This window comes from Amblyomma mixtum, chromosome 7, assembly GCF_055824585.1.
Source record: "Amblyomma mixtum isolate Tamu chromosome 7, ASM5582458v1, whole genome shotgun sequence".
Classification (NCBI taxonomy): Eukaryota; Metazoa; Arthropoda; class Arachnida; order Ixodida; family Ixodidae; genus Amblyomma; species Amblyomma mixtum.
In genome coordinates, this window is record NC_143018.1 from 73,292,762 (window position 1) to 73,311,841 (window position 19,080).

Consider the following 19,080-nt stretch of genomic DNA (forward strand, 5'->3'; position numbering starts at 1 on the left):
CAATGCCGATAGCGACTACACCGGATACACTACGAATGACCCACTCACAGGTGTCGCACCGAAGCGATTGCTCAGGTTTTGGCATGTACCCATAAGTGAAATCTTGCGCTCCCGGAAGAAGGAGAACGCCCCCGGCAATATACCCGCAGAGGCGGTTACATTTTACGCATTTTGGTTGGGATTAGTCGACTGTGGAATCTTTCGCAGTCAAAAATATCTAAAACTAGCCCGGCTACCTTGACTAGCGTTAGCTTACCTCTGACCACTAGTGCTGCTGTGTAGCTGTCCCGCCCAGCCTTGTTGGACACGATGCACGTGTAGTTTCCAACATCCTCTGCCGCAACCTTTTCCAGGATAAGGGCCACAATTGTGTCCGTTACTTGTTTGACGTACTTCGTGGCAGAGGTTCTCAGCGGGCGGTTGTCCTGGGTCCACTCGAACTTGAACGGCCCTTCGCCGCCGTAAACTGCACAATTTACTACGGCCTTCTTTCCGAGAATAACTTTCTTTGAGAAGGAAAACGGCTGAACCTCCGGAGGACCTAGAAGACATTGCGATTGCTTGTAGCATTCTTCTGTGTGCAGCGCGAAAGTTTGAAAATAGTCAAACAATCGAATCGTGTGAAACGACAAGTGCAATCACTTACCTTGTGCATTGGCCGAGGTCGCGATGATTACGAGTATCAGGAGCTTTTGCATGACGTAACAATCGTTTTCGGAAGCCTAGAGAAAGGTCTTGAGAAGCAGCAGTATCCGAGTACCAATACTCTCCCGGGAAAGTGGCGCTCTCTCATCAGCGGACCGATGTCCACGACTGATGTGCAAGCTGGCTCGCCGGAGAGCACGAAATACGTCAGTTCACTTCAGCGACAGACAGCTAGCGCCGCCTAGTAGGACGGTAGAGCACTAGCGAAAAGTTATGAGAAATGAAATACGTACGCTGGCTAATCGCTGTGGGCCGCCTTCTACTGGTGTTTTACTGAGTCGCCAGATGGCGGTACATTGAGAGGCTATACTGTAGATTCCTCTTAAAGAACGTTTTATTCCGGTTGAATCGAGATACTCGCAAAAAAAAAAGGGGAGGGGGGGGGGGGGGGGTTATACCCTCAAAATGAACGCGAACGCCGAAAGCGTACTCCTCTCTTCGGACCAGTGCCGATTAATGAAAACGACGGCTGTTAGGCAATCAGCCTGTCAAATTTATTATACGTAAACGTTTGTGTGCGGCCGAATACGCAGTGCCAGAGCTTACTATTGCTGCCTCGCGCGGCAGTGCGCACAGCGGAATGCGGAAATCCCGCAAGGAACTCTTCGCTATAATTGCTTTAAACCACCAGACAGTACAGACTTAAGTCGCCTCATTTTAATTTTGCAATTAGTCCCGAACAGTTGTCCTTGCCTGCGGCTACACGCAGCTAACAGCTGCGCTTTTTTTTTCCTTTTTTTTTTTCAAAGCGTGCTTGAAAGAGAGAGGTCATTCACTGCACTTGTTTGGCCTTGAAAGACCATCCGGATTCAAATTTTTCCTGACCACAGCGTTGGTTTCATTTCTGGTGATATGAATGTCGTCATTATTTAATCGAGATTTATGCGCTAATGTCTAGTTTGAGGCGCGCCATATTGATGTCCTCTGGGTTAACGTCGACTTCTGGACCCATACAGGGAAATTCATATTAGCGTTTAGCGTGTAAGATTTTCCCCTGCATGGTTATGCGGCCGCCATATAGTCTATACAGAACCCACGACGTCATGTTGTGTAAGAGAATGCGGTAGAGCCACTCAGCCACCGCGGCGCTAATGCTGACATAACACGTGATTTAACGTAACTGAAGCATATTTACCGTAGCCGGTGGTGTGGATGTGGTAAGAAAGTAGCGTTCAGTTCAGTTCCTTCACTAAGGTGGTCCTCAACGTGGTCCAAAAATTACGCGTGAGAAATCCTCACCTTCGACGATAAGTGTCGCAGAAGCGGTGTCGCTTCCAAATTCGTTGGCCACAGCGCAGCTGTAGTTCCCCACGTCTTCGGCTGCGACCCTCCGAATGGTCAGTGTGACGATGTTGTCCAAGACGGTCGTAGCGTACTTGCGTTCGTCGTTCGACAGAAGCCTGCCATCCTGTGTCCATACAATTCTAAAAGGCCTGCTTCCTCGGGTGACTACGCATGTCACGCTGGCTTCTTCGCCCAGATTCACGTTTTGAGGGAAGCTGAAAGGCTGCACGTGCGGCAGATCTGCGGAGTAGAGGGCTTTTGTAAACTGCGGTGTGACTGCACTGAGAATCGCCAACAGTGGTGCCATAAAGAAACTAATCTTACCTGAAGAAGCGGCGAGAGTACCGCTTAAAGCAACGGCGATAGCAACAAAGCAAAAAGTCATTGCTTTCTGGTGCGGAGGATCCATGGTATTAAGGGTGACGTCGTGGATGGATGACGTGCTGCCGATCACATTGCTCGCTGTCAACGCTCTGTTTGCATTGCAGCGCTGCCGCTCCTCTGGACGTTAGACACGGCGCGCAGTATGCAGGCAAGTGGCGCCGCGTGCCGGGATCATTTGCAACTAATCCATGAGGATGACAACAGGCGAAAGATGGCGATACCGCTAGTTTTACTTACAGTGCACATATGCGTTTGCGGCAATACAAAATAATTGTTTACAATGGCATAAATTCGCGGTGCCGGTGCAGCGGCACTTTTCATTGCGTCAGCCAAAAACGCCGCAGAGCCGCGTTTGCATGAAAAGTAAAACGTAAGCGCGGTGTAAGCGTTTTGCTGTCTAATTTCAGATATGCAGGACAACTGGGCGAATTCGGCGTCGAAGAATAGTTCAAGCACCTATAATTTTGTGCCGAAGAAAATAAGGAACGGCGATACTTATATGGTAAACTGCAAAAATATGAACAGATTATGACAGGTAGTGGAAAAACTAGTTCGGATTAATCATATCACCACCCCGCCACGGTGGCTCAGTGGTTACGGCGCTCGGCTGCTGACCCGAAAGACGCGGGTTCGATCCCGGCCGCGGCGGCTGAATTTCGATGAAGGCGAAATTCTAGAGGCCCGTGTGCTGTGCGATGTCAGAGCACGTTAAAGAACCCCAGGTGGTCGAAATTTCCGGAGCCCTTCACTACGGCGTCTCTCATAGCCTCAGTTGCTTTGGGACGTTAAACCCCATAAACCAACCTAATCATATCACCTCATATAACATATTGCTGAGGTTTTACAGTCGGGGACAAAAGTCTCTGGACCACGCATTCCTCAAACGAAGCCGGTAGCTCTGCTATTAGCCTGCGGCTGGAGACCACACTTGGGGGAGGGGGTGAAAGTAATTTTTTTTTCTTTCATCTCCGCAAGTGTGGTCTCCAGCCGCCGGCTATAAGTATAGTTGTCGGCTTCGTCGGAGGAACGCGTGGTCCAGAGACTTTTGTCCCTGACTGTACCAAACAGTGACACTTCTTCCATATTACATTGACGACAAGCATTTAGACTGATACAGATATATGACCTTGATTTATGTCACAAAGCCGCGTCGTACTTTAAGATGCCCGAATTAGCAACGGTACAATTTCCCGCGCCGCACCCTCACCTTCGACTACCAGAGGTGCGGTAAAGGTGTCGCTGCCGGCACTGTTGAACACGACGCACGTGTAATTTCCCAGGTCTTCTGCCGATAGCCTCTCGATGGACATCGTGGAAACTCTGTCCGACAGCTTCTTCTCGTAGCGTGATGTGGTGTCTGCTATCGGCCTCCCGTTGTGCCTCCATTGAAATTCGAGGGGCGCCGTACCGCTTTGTGCGACGCAAGTGACGATCGTCTTTTGTCCGAGAGCCACGTTCTTAGGAAATGAGTATGGCATGATGACGGGTGTCTCGCTGGCGTCTGAGTTCAGAAGAAGAAATTCGTTTTATTGGTGCACGATACCTCCCTGAAATGCGCAGTGAAAGCATGCATTTCAAGAAAGGCGAAAACGAGCTCACCTGCGCGGTTGGCGCACAGTAGAGTCTGTGCCAGAAGCCGAAGAAGGGCGAATGCACCGAGAAACGTCCAATCTTTAAGGACGCAGGTCATATCTGGGCTGGGCGCTTTGTTAGAGTGTGGCGAGAAGGTATGTGCCACTTTGAGGTTTACGGTGATATATGTAAGCAAGCTCAGCGTGCTTGGTCGCGAAAGGGATGTTTTCACTCCAAACTGCAACGAGCTAATACGATTCTGGCGGCGACCAAGGATCAGAGAGGTTGCTGCAGCGCTTTAGAGGAGCCGGTGGTGGACAGGCAGCGCCGCTTTGTGGTAATGTTTGCAGTTGTGATTGTGGAAGTGGTGTACACATCCTGATACAGGAGGCGTTGCAGGTTCTTCAATCGTAGAGCATCGAAGTGGTTGAGCGAATAGAAATATACGAAAAACAAAATTTTGGGCTTGGGCTTAAATTACAGCGTATGCGTAAATATCGTAACGCCTCTCCTATAGCACTGCGCCTGACAAAATCTGCCAGGTAGTACTTGATACTTCTTTTGGGGGCTATGAGCTCTGCCGTGCTTCCCTATTTCTGCTCATGCTACCAGTTAGGTTAAGATAACACAGCTTGGCGGTTTTCTTAACTTAGGTGACTTTTAGACCACAAATAATGATGATGAACCTGTAGAATTAGATTTGCAGGAATTTTTAGCGCTGTGTCATGGGCTCATATGGCCGGAAATCCGACACTTTCCTTCAGAGCTGCAGTTGGAAAGACATTTACCTCCCGTTTTCTTTCACCAGGCCGACATCACATTGTTGCTCCCTCACCTTCAGTGGATAATTCTGCAGAATGGCTGTCCTTCCCTACTGCGTTGGAGACTGTGCAGGTGTAGTTTCCAATGTCCCCGGCGGACACGCTCTCGATCGTGAGAGTCGCGATGTTTTCCACTACGGTCTTCACATACTTATTTGTGCTGCTCTCAACGCTTCTTCCGTCTTGCTTCCACGAAAACTCGAAGGGTCCAGCACCGCTGGAGGCCATGCATGCGACGCTTGTCTTCTATCCCAAGCGAACATTGGGTGCAAACGAGAAGGGCTGGTCTCTATGACTGCAGTATGTGTAAATAAAATAATAAATAAATCTGCGGGGAATCCGCGTTCATATGATCGGAACTTTACAACTATTGGCAAATAGGCAAGACTCATTCATAAGGTGCTGCTCACCGTAGGACAATCTGTGTAGCGCCGACTTGTTAGGGACTTGCAAAAGGGCAATCACTAAGATCCTTGCTGTGCCGGACGTCAGTCGCGCAAGGCGCGGAGACAGTCTAGACGACTTCGTCGCCATCACGTCGGCCAAATGAACTGGTGAGACTAAAACTGGGCCCTTCAGCGGTTGTCCTGTGCATGGATGGATGGATGGATGGATAGGAGCGCCCCCTTTGGAACGGGGTGGTGGCAATTGCCACCATGCTCAGCTTTTCTTTATTTTTATTTTTTTTGTTTACTGTGTTGGCAATTCTCATTAAGATTCTCCATCACCTTTGCCTACGGTTTCCTACTATTCTAACCTTATGCCACGTCTGCTTTTCAGCCACCAATCCTCCAATCGCTTTTTGCTGACTTCCACTGCAGATTTATTTACATGACCATTGTTATCTTTAAACCCTAGGACCTCAGAAAGAGCGACTGTGCCTGCATCGACATCCGGATGGATACCATCACATTTGATTATGAGGTGTTCAATTGTTTCCACAGATCTACCACACACTGCACATGTGTCATCTTCTTCGTTAAATTTCTTTTTGTAGCTGCGCGTTCTAAGACACCCTGATCTAGCTTGTGGACGTGTATAGCGCCATAGCGTGGCAAGAAATCGAACTAGCGGTTTGCTGGGACGCACTTATTCGTATGAGTCGCGCTGTTTTCTTGGAAGGCATGTTGTTCGTTTTTTGGTGACTTTGCCAAAGCTTTTTCGGCTTCTCCTTTTTCTTCTCTCTCCCTTTTCTCCCGCACCTTCATATCCCCTCATATCTTTCCCTCAGTGCAGGGTAGCAAGCTGGTTTCGCTAACCTCCCCACCTTTCCTCCCCCTCTTCCTCCTCGTCCTTCGGTATTAGTTTTTTAGCCGATTAAATTGTGCGGACTTGTCAAGATATATAGGTCGGCAATTCTACATTTATGTACAGGGTGTTCACCTGACTCTTTAGACAGTTTTTAAAAGTAGGCTTTTTTGAGTTTGAAGGGCCCTTTTTTCGCAATAGAACCGTCAGCGGTTCACTATATCAGAGTACAGTCGCGAGCAAAAAATATTAGCGCAGATCATTGGTGATCAGAATTTGTATATCTCACCACGCGGCGCTGCGGTACGCAGACCTGCCTAACGGGCCGTTTCCATGTCTGCAGCGTAGGGGGGGGACGGCATGAAGTAAGCTTTATCAAGCGTGCACCGCCCGAGCGTTGAAGTGCCGACCCTACGTGACTGTGCTTGCGACATTTATTTTGGCTCTGTTATCATGAGCAAAGATGGCCTCTTTTTATTTCTGTTTCTTTTATGTCCGCGATGGTTTGCCAAAAGGAACTCGCGGGAACAATAGATGATAGCGCTGCTTTTAGCCAGTAATTTTGCTGTCCGTGACAGTCCGCTGAACCCCCCTAATACTGTAGAATGGGAACGGCCCGGCACTCTCGTTATCAGCCTCTTCGCCACCCGCAGCGCCACGCGTTGTCATTCCGGCGCTCTGGTGTTCCGTCATGTGTGCTAATCTTTTTTACCCGCGACTGTACAGCTAAGACGCACTAACTAGCAGGCTGGTGAACTAATATTGAAGATTAACTTTTTAACTGCTACTGTTCCCTTACTAAATTTTTTTGGCAGTCTATAGGCTGTCCATAGACATCTGCCTATAAAATCTATAGACTCTCTATAGGCAAATCCTTGAGAACAGTATATAGGCAATACAAATGCTATAGACAGTCTATAGACAATCTATAGAATTATGGACATACACTTTTAGTAGACTTGTCTATAGACAGTTTATAAACTATGAATAGACAAAAGGAAATATCTATAGGAAGGCAATAGAGTCTATAAGAAGTCTATAGCCCTTCTACAGACCAATTTTAGGGTTAGGCTTCTGAATTCTTCAGAGGGGTGCAGCCCATTGCAAATAATATACATATCAGTTTTTAGAATTTCGAAAACGCGGTTACCCTCTGCGCTGTGGCCCAACGAATTTTGGCTATATCGCGCCAAAATGCATGCACATTCGAGAAGCTTGGAGGAAAAGCAACCTCTCCAGTGCATGTAACTAGTCGAAATAGCCCAAATTTGTTGAACCACAGCGCCGAGGGCAACCGCGTTTTATAAATTTTAAACACTGATATGGATATTACTTGCGGTAGGCTACACTCATCTTCATAACTAAGGTGACTAACAGTAATAGTTAAAAGATAACTATTCTGTATTAGTTAACCAGCTTGCTAGTTAGCACATGCTAGCTGTATTCTGATGTACTACCCCGCTGACAATGCTAAGCCGAAAAGAGCGCTATTCTAACTCAAAAAGCATATATTTTAAAAAAAATGTGTAACTCTTAGGGGAAAAACCCTGCCTTCGCTGATAGCTTGTGTTAGGTTCTTAATTGGTACTTTGAAGACTTCACATAACAACTAGATGAGACACGCTACATCATCTTCATCATCAGCCTGACTACGCCCACTGCAGGGCAGATGCCTCTCTCACGTCTCTCCAATTAACCCTGTCCTTTGCCAGTTGCGGCCACCGTATCCCCGCAAACTTCTTAATCTCATCCGCCCACCCAACTTTCTGCCGTCCCCTGCTACGTTTGCCTTCTCTTGGAATCCACTCCGTTACCCTTAAGGACCAGCTGTTATCTTGCCTCCGCATTAGATGCCCTGGCCGAGCCCATTTATTTCATCCAACTAACTTTCACCTGTGTAAGCAAGTAACTTGGGCTTTACAACTACTCAAAATATATGCAACATAAATGCCCTTCTGTGGAACCCAGTCTTACCTTGTACAACAAGCGTTGCTGTGTACCTGTCGACGCCGTACGCGTTGGTTACAGTGCACGTGTAGTTCCCAATGTCTTGAGCGCCCACTTTCTCGATCACCACGGTGGCGAGGTCTTCCGACTTCGTCTTCGCGTACTTCGAAGCACTGTTGGCGATCAGCCGTCCGTTCTGTCGCCACTCAAACAGGAATGGCCCCGTGCCTCCGATGACGAGGCAGCCGACGCTCGCCCTTTGTCCGAAAGCGCTGTTCTTTGAGAAAGCGAACGGCTGGATCTCTGGTGCGCGCGGAGACGGGGCCGTGCCCCCATTGCGTTGGTCCGTTGTTCGGACGTACTTCTCAGCTCGGATACCACGTAAACGTGGGTCGAATGCGGCATAAAGTAACAAAGCAGCGGCTACAAAGCGACTTCGAGGGCTCAGAAACATCATGGCGGGATGGTCGCAAGGTAAAGCCAACCGCTCCGAAGGTACTGAGTGGACGCACTGCGCCAGGAATCGTCTGAAGGAGAGTAGTATGAAAAGGGGCGTTTCGCACCTTGGTACGGACAGCTTGCGCCACACAGCGTTTAGTCTTATAACTACTACAGGAGGCCAGCGCCATGCATGAGGCGGCCTTCAAACTTCGATGTTCGCCGTTAGGGCAGCCAGGAAGGCATGTCCCCCAAACAAGATATATATATATATATAAATAAATTATATATATATATATATATATATATATATATATATATATATATATATATATATATATATATATATATATATATATATAGGAATACTGCAGACTCCTTCTGGAGTCCAAGCAGGAGTGGGAAACACACATGAATAATGCCAAAAATACAAAAAAGTCATATATGCATGCTTTTCAAAGCGGCAATGAATTCCACTTCGTCAGGAAAATCAACAACATTCTGAGGCAGCCTATTCCAGTCGGACACAGTCGTAGGAAAATAGGAATATTTAAATGAATCGATACGAGCCCGGTATTCTTTTAAGATTTTCCCGTGGTTAAAGCGTGTGTTAGCCCGAGGTACAGGGGTAAGGTAGAGTCTTGTTTATCTGCGTCTTATTATTGTACAGGAGGCACAACGACTTAAGCCTGTATTCTGTGCGTCTGCATTGGAGGGTCTGAAGATCCAAGACATTAACCATCTATGTTACGCTATCTATTCGTCTGTAACGGTTGCAAATAAAACGGACGGCCATTCTCTGTACCTTTTCCAACTTATCTATACTTGTTTTGGTGTAGGGGTCCCATATGCATGACGCATACTCCAAAATCGGTCTGACCAGGGATTTGTATGCAGTGAGCTTCACCTGTGTTGGGGCTGTCGCCAATTTTCTTCGAATCCCTCATAAAGCGTTACGTGCGGTACAAAACATGTGTTCCAGGTTAAAATTGATGTTATTGTGACTCCTAGATATTTTACAGCTGATACTTCGTTAATTACATTCCCGCCAATATTGTATGTGTGATCTAATGTTTGCTTCTTGTTTGAGACACGAAGAACAGAGCATTTTTTTTATGTTCAGAGCCATTTCCCACTTTTCGCACCACACTGAGTATTGCCAAGATTCGCGTTAAGGAGTTCTTGATCGTGTGGTGACCTGACCGTTGTGTACACAACACAATCGTCTGCAAAAAGTTTAACTACAATTGCAGGGTCTATCTCGGGTAACAATATCATTGATATAAATAAGGAACAAGCCCGGGCCCAGGACAGACCCCTGGGGTACACCTGATATATATATATATATATATATATATATATATATATATATATATAGCAAGAACCATGTAACCTCAGTCTTGAAAAAGGACAGGCTCTGTCCGAAACGTCGACTCCCAATAAACGAAGCGTTTCTCAATTTCGCATCTTATTTTAAACTAGCAACCAAGTACGTTTACCTTATTGTGCTATATATATATATATATATATATATATATATATATATATATATATATATATATATATATATGAGAGATGCCAACAGCCACAGAAACCAAGGGCCACAGGGGACTTTTAATTAATTAATTTATTTTGTGGTGTTGATCAATTTACATTACTGAATATGTTTTCGCTTAAAGCTATAGCTGATTAGAAAAGCAGAAGAAAAAACAACCACATTGCGCCGGTGGGATCCGAACCCACGACCTCCGAATTACACGTCCGGTGCTCTACTGCTGAGCTACGGCGACGGCTGTCTAACCTTCTGCTTTCGGGGGTATTTATGTTTACAAATAACTTAACCTTGGGAGTGTTCACCAGCGCCACCCACGTTCCTAAGCGGCGGACGTAGCACGTCCTGAGTTACCGCTGTTGTGACTGTACTTCGGACCACGTGGGCCCGATCAAGCAGCTACCGTGAACATTCATCGAGGCCGACAACCCCGCGACGGCGGTGGGAAGTGGGATGCTTGGAATGCCCCTCCGAGCCTCAGCGGATTAGTGTAGCAGGAATTTCAAGGGCCATTGTCAGCCGTAACCCCAGCGAAATTCCTTGAGCGGATTAGTGTAGCAGGAATGCCGGAGGTATTGTCCGAGCGACCACAGCGGAGATGACCACTATAGCGGCGAAAGCCGGGGACGCGCCGGAGGTATTGTCCGAGCGACCACAGCAGAGGCGACGTGCCGGCGCCGGTCACGCTGGCGGATAATTGAAGAATTCTGTGTCCCCGACTCGCGTTCTGGGCAATCGGCGGGGAAGCAAGTTCATTCACCTGCTGGAAGACTTCGGGAGATTCCTTTCCCGCAGGGCTGGATGAGTCAGCATCTCCCCCTCTCGTCGAGCCAGCTGCGAGAGAGTGGAAAAACCCGCACCTGCCCAGCCGTGGGCGGTAACAAGAACGTCCCCTTCGGTCCATCGGATTGGACAGTGCTCGTCGACCATTATTCCCCAGCCAGGGATCTGGGGAAACCGAACGATATTTAACTCGGCCGTGAGTGTGGCCGAAAAAAGCCTGCTAGCTCCAGTCGACTACGGTTGACGAAGACGTTCCCCTTCCACTGAGAGCCATTCTCAGTCCCGCTCTATGTAAATAATGTAAATAATCATGTAACCATGTAAATACAGTTGTTTTTCCTTCACTTCCCCTACTCCCCGTCTCCGGCCCACGTTTCCTTCCTTCTTCGGCACTGCGGCGGTGCTCCTGGACCCGATGCCTGGTGGGACACGCTACAAGCACGGCAGAACATATCAACTGGTTGGCAGCGGCGGGATCTTCCACGCTTGGTCCTGGCTTCAGCAGTGGTGAGCGCTTGACTTTCTTTAAGAATCTGCCAGGCTTGATAACTCTGGAAATTTATCACTTCCTGTAGATTGTTTTCTGCACGTGCTCGCTTAAGCATTTCACGTAGCAGCTTATTGTTGAAAGTCCTCGTTCGGGAGTTGCCATGGATTTGAGCAAACTAAAGAAGCCAGAGTTGATGTTGCTGTGTGAAAGGCTGGGTATTGAGGCCAGGAAAAGTCACAGAAAGCCGCAGCTGATTGAGGCTATTAAGGAATGTGGTGCTAAGGAGGAGGGTGACAAAATTTGGGAGACCTGGGAAGTCATTCAGGAGGGAATCAGGAACGCTAAGGAGGAGGCCGACAGGGTTGAAAAAGAACGCAAGGAGGACGCTGACAGGATAGAAAAAGAACGCCTTTACCGCAAGGAAGCAGCTAAGGAGGAGGCTGACAGGGTTGAAAAAGAACGCCTTTACCGCAAGGAAGCCGCTAAGGAGGAGGCTGACAGGATAGAAAAAGAACGCCTTCGTCTCAAGGAAGCCGATGAAAGGCAACTTGCTTTAATACGTTTGGAGTTGCAAATTTTACTGGCGAAGCGCGCCGAGAGGAATTCGACATTAAATCAGGAGGTTTCGGCGCGAAGTGAAATTAAAATCGTGAATGAAAACTGCGTGTCTTTGCCCATTGCCCGCGTCGCAAACGAGAGCCCGCTCGGGGTGCGTCTGACCGAGGCAGCCATCTCCCAAAACCTGCCTAAGCAGCATCACTCGATTTCCTCAAATCGCTCGGATATGCTGCCCAAAGAAAAGGGCCTTTGTTTTGGAGATAACGCTGCGCAGGTCCTTACCACTTCGAAGGCTCGTGAATTCGCAGCGCCAGCAGAGCACGTAGTTGAAGAGGGCAAACCTGACAGCGACTGTGGAGCTCCAAGCCAGAGCGCGGCGTTAGCTGAAAAGCGCGATGCCGCACAGATTGTCCTTGCAACCCAGATAGGTGTAGGCGCAGCGCAAAAAGGTAGTCCTCCAGAAAGCAGTCGCGCGCTGAAAGTGGCAACTGCAAGTTCTATTGTAAGCGAGGAATGCGCCTCAGCGCTGCCTCGAAACAATGATCAGTTCAACGATCAGGGAACGACAGCCGCTCGCGACCAAACACCCGAAAATGAGTTATGCTCCACTGAAACCAGCGTGTCTTTGCTCATTGCCAGCGTCGCGATCGAGAGCCCGCTCGAGGTGCGTCTGACCGGGGCAGCCGTCTCCCAAAACCTGCCTAAGCAGCATCCCTCGATTTTCTCTAATCGCTTGGATATGCTGCCCCAAGAAAAAGGCCTTTGTTTTGGAGATAACGCTGCGCAGGTCCTCACCATTTCGAAGGCTCGTGAGGTCGCGGCGCCAGGAGAGCACGTGGTTGAAGAGGGCAAACCTCAACCTGTAAGCCCGAAGTCTGTAAATTCTCACGGTGATGAGCTAGAGCAGGCTTTGTTACAAACTGACGATGAGACGAACGCCGGCGACTTAAGCTGTGATGGCTCCGCGTTACCTAATGACGATCCAGCGCAGGACTTACTCACTTATCGCACAGGGGTAAAGAGTACCGACAATAGTGCAGGCTATAGTGAGTCTTCCGAAGTAGGCGCAAGGGATGAGCTGGGGCTAGGTGAGGAACTGAATACGAATCTAGTGTTGCCCCACTCAGATGGCTTTCTCGAACTCCTTCGTGTGGACTGAGAAACGTTCACCGCTGAGCAAGAGAAAGACCAATCTCTACGCAACTTGAGTCACCAAAGTCACATAGGTGTGTCACGGAAGAACATACCTTTCCAGCTCCGTTCTGGCCTGCTGTACCGCCAGTATAAGGATAGGAAAGGTATCCAACACGACCAACTTACTGCCCGCGTCGCGAACGAGAGCCCGCTCGAGCTGCGTCTGACCAAGGCAGCCGTCTCCCAAAACCTGCCTATGCAGTATCCCTCGATTTTATCAAATCGCTTGGATATACTGCCCAAAGAAAAAGGCCTTTGTTTTGGAGATAATGCTGCGCAGGTCCTTACCATTTCGAAGGCTCCAGGATTCGCAGCGCCAGCAGAGCACGCGGGTGAAGAGGGCAAACGTGGCCCTGTAAGCCTTATAAATTCTCACGGTGGTGAGCTAGAACAGGCAATTTTACAAACTGATGATGAGGTGAACGCCAGCGACTTTACCTGTGACGGTTCAGCGATTGCTAGTGACGCGCCACGCAAACCAACTGCGAGGGTTTCCACGGAGCGGCAGCGCACAGAGGTGGCCAAACGGGAAGAGTTAATTAAGGGGAAAGTGCGGCTCTTGTTGACTGCTCGACTGAAATCCGAACCGCATGGCCGCCCCAATTTGGCACCTCGGTGCTCAAGAGTTTGCACCCGCCCCGTGGGAACACAAGCCAAGAGAACGCAACGCACGAACCCGATCCGAGAGGGACGGATACGCTGGCACGGCATTCGCACTCGTTCGTTCCCTTCTCGCATTCTGCTTTCTGAGCGTCAGCCAAACTTCAGAACGGCGAGACTTGGACGAGGAGCAGTTAAGGGTCCCAAGCTGAAATTCCTAGCCTTGTGTCCGGTTGCACCTGCTAGAGCAGCTATCGGACCGCGGCCGCGCAGGGGGCGGCTGAAGAATAGGAACCAGTAAATTCCTCTAATCGTAACGCTGTTTCTGGACGGTTTCGAGGAATAATCCTATTCAGTTTAAAGCTTTTCTTTTTTGTTCATTCAACTCTCTTACAAAAATGAGAGCGAAATTCTGGAGCTTGGCATTGCGGGGCGTTGCCGAAAGGTGCGAGTAATGGCAACGCTGATGGCCTCAGCCGAATCTTTCCCGTGTAATGCCCTTTCCTGACTCCCCGGACGTTATTCCGCTATGCAAATTTGTATTTTGTTTTTTTTTTGCTTTAGCGGGAATCATTTTTGTCTGTTTTGTATGTGTGTTCAGCAGCTCCACCTTCCCTTTGTGCTCTCACGGGCGGTGGCTTTCTGTGACATAAACCGTGCTACGGCACCCCCCCAAAATTTTAGGAAATTTTTCCCTTTTGGCTAAACAAGCTCTCTGTATTCTGGTTTGGTCAAACTTGGAAACTTTCGGAGGAGGACGTAAATTTCACGCGACAGCTCATTTCTCTAAACAGACTTTGTCGACCGAAAACAGCTTGGCAGTTCTTAAAGTCGGTTTGGCGCTTTCTGCTTGTTGGGCTGTGTACCTTGCTGGTTGAGACCGTTACAGTTGTCAACGAAGCAAGAAGAACCTTTGGGCCCAGCTGTGACCAAAAGCCGAACGGACACAACTCCAGCTCTCTGCGCGCAGCAGCGTTGGCTGCAACCACTACGAGACCTCTTCGGGCGGCGGACGTGCTGTTGTGACTGTACTTCGGACCACGTGGGCCCGATCAAGCAGCTACCGTGAACATTCATCGAGGCCGACAACCCTGCGACGGCGGTGGGAAGTGGGATGCTTGGAATGCCCCTCCGAGCCTCAGCGGATTAGTGTAGCAGGAATTTCAAGGGCCATTGTCAGCAGTAACCCCAGCGAAATTCCTTGAGCGGATTAGTGTAGCAGGAATGCCGGAGGTATTGTCCGAGCGACCACAGCGGAGATGACCACTATAGCGGCGAAAGCCGGGGACGCGCCGGAGGTATTGTCCGAGCGACCACAGCAGAGGCGACGTGCCGGCGCCGGTCACGCTGGCGGATAATTGAAGAATTCTGTGTCCCCGACTCGCGTTCTGGGCAATCGGCGGGGAAGCAAGTTCATTCACCTGCTGGAAGACTTCGGGAGATTCCTTTCCCGCAGGGCTGGATGAGTCAGCATCTCCCCCTCTCGTCGAACCAGCTGCGAGAGAGTGGAAAAACCCGCACCTGCCCAGCCGTGGGCGGTAACAAGAACGTCCCCTTCGGTCCATCGGATTGGACAGTGCTCGTCGACCATTATTCCCCAGCCAGGGATCTGGGGAAACCGAACGATATTTAACTCGGCCGTGAGTGTGGCCGAAAAAAGCCTGCTAGCTCCAGTCGACTACGGTTGACGAAGACGTTCCCCTTCCACTGAGAGCCATTCTCAGTCCCGCTCTATGTAAATAATGTAAATAATCATGTAACCATGTAAATACAGTTGTTTTTCCTTCACTTCGCCTACTCCCCGTCTCCGGCCCACGTTTCCTTCCTTCTTCGGCACTGCGGCGGTGCTCCTGGACCCGATGCCTGGTGGGACACGCTACAAGCACGGCAAAACATATCACCGCTGATGTGACGTAGAACGTCATCGAACGGCGAGGGTGGAAGCAGTGTGAGAACCAAGGAGGTTATATTAAAACTTCTGGAGTGGAGGGGGCGCTCGAAAAGTGAAGCCGGCGCTCACTGACGCGGCGCCATGTTGCCAGGGGCAGAAAACAGCCAGAACGCGTAGCGTCGGCCGTGTAGCTTAGTGGCTCCGTGGTGTTTTGTTGCGGTTGTACTAGTGCACTGTTTCTTCAACGGACAGCAAGCGACGGCATAGTCAGTGGTGGGGTCGTGCGTCGCATTTGGATGTACGAATCGCGTCAAGGCGCCGGGAATAACGTTTCATTTGTATTGGCGCAGCAGTGTACTAGGCTTCGTCGATCGCACCTGACCGCCCCCGACACCATACTGCATGTGCACGAACACAACTGTGCAGATTACATAGCGCTTTTGAAGCGAAAAGCTTCACTAGGCTAGTCAACACCGAGGCTAGCGTAGCGTGGGCCCCGTGAGAAAAAGCCAGAGGTGCGCATGCGCGAGCTGCGTGATGTCACGGTGGACACCGGAACCGCGCGCCGTAAGGGCCTTAAGGAAAATGAAATGAAATGAAAATCGCTTTTAAGGAAAGCAAATGCCTGTCTCTCATATCTTGATGCACACCCGAGAGGAATGCACGCCACAGTACATGTCTCTAAAGCAACCTTCTAAGACAGCTAGCACCGTATTCACTACACGCGCGGCTCCTCCTCCGCCTTGCCGCAGCTTTTCGCTTCGAGATATCCAGGCTTAAGCTTAGCTAAGCCACAGCCAATTTTTAAGCACTTTATTTTGCTAGAATGGAGCGTAAACCGAGCCATGTTATCATGTTTCCCATTAGATAACCATATTTACCTGTCCAAGAAAATTGCAGAACTCTGTCTGAAGGTCAGAATTCATCACATTGCTAAGGAGATGAACCGAGGAAATTGCAAAGAGAAGGTGCGCACTCTCTTGTCCAGACTAATTATCTTTAAGAATCAGTGACTCTGGTGTATATATCCATTACTCAATGCAGTATAGATACGCCAGGTTCAGATAGTCGGCATTGCTCTTCTTGAGAGTGCTCTTTATGTGTCAGTTTTTGTTTCCGTAACTTGCTGCTTTTCATATTTGCCTTTCTACCTTAATTTGCCATGGAACCCTGTAATAGAATGAATAAACCCTGATTAAATGAAAGTAAAGCGCGGTTTTGTTGTTCCTGTTTAAACAACCTTTCGGCTTAAATTGAAACACAAACTGCATACACAGCATTATGGCACCATGAAGCAGTTCTGGTATTCATAAATTAAACTGCAGGGCCAAATGGTGCCAGTAGTACTGGTGATCTGGTCTATGTACGGCAGATCTTAATCCAGGCAGCAATGACTGTCTGCTCAACCATTGCAGTTGCTTTCGTTTCTTTCCGCATGTTTTAGATATTTGAGAACCCTACCATGTATTACAGAACTGTAAACGCTTAATTGTCCTTCCCTGCAGTAAAGAGTATATGTTCGTCAGGTAATTTTCCGTCCTATCACTGCTAATGTTTCATTGCATGGTTAGCTGAAACGACATGCTTTACGCGATTCATTGAGAAAATTATCACCTTTCCAAGGCAGCGACAGTTAACAGGAGAAATCGTCTACCAGAGCCTTTCAGGCAAATTCACGCGAAAATCAGGGAGACTATACAAGCGAATTTAGTGCCCTCAGAAGCAACATCCCTACCAGAAGATGTTTCTCACTTAATCTTGCGGCTGAAGCGAAAAAAAATCGCAAAATTAGTCGTTCCCTGCTGGCGCGCATTTCACCACGGCCTGTTTTCGCCCCTGGCAATATGGCCGCCGGTCGGTCTGGCTGGCTTCACCCGTTTCTGCATGCATGCATAGGGGGCCTCCACTCCAGAAGTTTTAATATAACCTCCTTGGTGAGAACCCTCTTATGCTTCCTAAGGCATCAAGGCTGCCAGAACCGAGGCCCTCGTTAAGCAATTAAGCAGATGTGGAAAGGGGAATGAGGGGCTCGTTATAAATATGAGAAAAGCCAACAGCCACGGAAACCAAAAGGCACAGGGGATTTTTAATTAATTTATTTATTTTCTGGTGTTGATCAATCTATATTACTGAATATGTTTTCGCTTAAAGCTTAGGTGATTAGAAAAGCAGAAGAAAAAACAACCACATTGCGCCGGTGGGATCCGAACCCACGACCTCCGAATTAGGCGTCCGGTGCTCTACCGCTGAGCTACGGCGACGGCTGTCAAACCTTCTGCTTTCGGGGGTATTTATGTTTACAAATAACCTAACCTTGGGAGTGTTCACCAGCGCCACCCACGTTCTTAAGCGGCGGACGTAGCACGTCCTGAGTTACCGCTGATGTGACGTAGAACGTCATCGAACGGCGAGGGTGGAAGCTGTGTGAGAACCCTCTTATGCCTCCTAAGGCATCAAGGCTGCCAGAACCGAGGCCCTCGTTAAGCAATTAAGCAGATGTGGAAAGGGGAATGAGGGGCTCGTTATAAATATGAGAGAAGCCAACAGCCACGGAAACCAAGGGGCACAGATGATTTTTAATTAATTAATTTATTTTCTGGTGTTGATCAATTTATATTACTGAATATGTTTTCGCTTAAAGCTAGTTGATTAGAAAAGCAGAAGAAAAAACAACCACGTGCCGCCGGTGGGATCCGAACCCACGACCTCCGAATTAGGCGTCCGGAGCTCTACCGCTGAGCTACGGCGACGGCTGTCAAACCTTCTGCTATATATATATATATATAATCATTGATTTGCAAATGCATTCCCGCGGTTTCGTTCTGTAATATAAATTAATACAAAAATTCTCTAGAAGATTTGAAGCCAACTGGGATGAGAGCCGCGTTCCTGTCATCATTAAAATGGAAGCTCAACTTCCGTATTTTTTGCTCCTGGAGACCGCGACGACAGATTTTGTTCTAGTATTCTTAGTATGAAACTCTATGGTAGACATAGAGTTTCACGGCAGCATGGTAAGGGCGCGACGGAAAGTTGGGCATATTAGTTGGCTAAGGCTGCAACCATGTTAATTATATAGAGTTAAGATGGCGTCGTTCCTCTGTAACGACGCCGTAACGCTGTAACGTTCCTCTCGATCTTGTCCAATCATACAAATACCTTGGTGTTCATATTTGTCATGATCTTACATGGAATACGCATATTTCAAACATCATATCATCCGCCAACAGAACACTAGGATTCTTAAAGCGTCACCTACGCTCTGCACCCCAGCATGTCAAGCTCCTCGCATACAAATCATCAGTCAGATCAAAATTAGAATACGCATCTCCCATCTGGTCTCCAAAGCAAGCATATCTCAGTAATTCAATTGAAGCAGTTCAAAACCGAGCAACTAGATTCATTCATTCATCGTATTCTTTTGATATCAGCATATCATCCCTCAAATCACAGTCCAGCCTACCTACCCTTGCTCATCGCCGCTACATTGCAAGTTTATGTTTGTTTCACAAGTTCTTTTACTCTGAGCTGCGACAGGAACCCTACATCTGCGCACCACCACCACGCATCTCCCTCCGCACCGGCCATCAGCAGCAAGTGTCACGACCTCGCG

The 19,080-nt window shown here is 48.6% G+C and overlaps 1 protein-coding gene and 2 non-coding genes across 3 annotated transcripts in view; all 3 read right to left on the reverse strand.

Moving 5' to 3' along the window:
• LOC149336498 (cell adhesion molecule Dscam1-like) overlaps positions 1–4,080 on the reverse strand; it is a 130,356-nt gene extending 126,276 nt beyond the window's left edge. Inside the window, exons 1-2 of the mRNA XM_089552945.1 lie at positions 3,973–4,080; positions 3,581–3,874 (exon numbers count right to left, since the gene is read on the reverse strand). Of these exons, the coding sequence (XP_089409071.1) occupies positions 3,581–3,874; positions 3,973–4,063 (385 nt within the window). The 5' untranslated portion in view covers positions 4,064–4,080. The remainder of the gene's footprint in view (positions 1–3,580; positions 3,875–3,972) is intronic.
• Positions 4,081–17,654: 13,574 nt separating this feature from the next.
• TRNAR-CCU (transfer RNA arginine (anticodon CCU)) lies at positions 17,655–17,728 on the reverse strand. Its single transcript has one exon. It is a non-coding gene; the product is annotated as a tRNA-Arg (tRNA).
• A 417-nt stretch (positions 17,729–18,145) lies between these two features.
• On the reverse strand, positions 18,146–18,217 carry TRNAR-CCU (transfer RNA arginine (anticodon CCU)). The gene has a single exon. It is a non-coding gene; the product is annotated as a tRNA-Arg (tRNA).
• Positions 18,218–19,080: the final 863 nt, after the last annotated feature.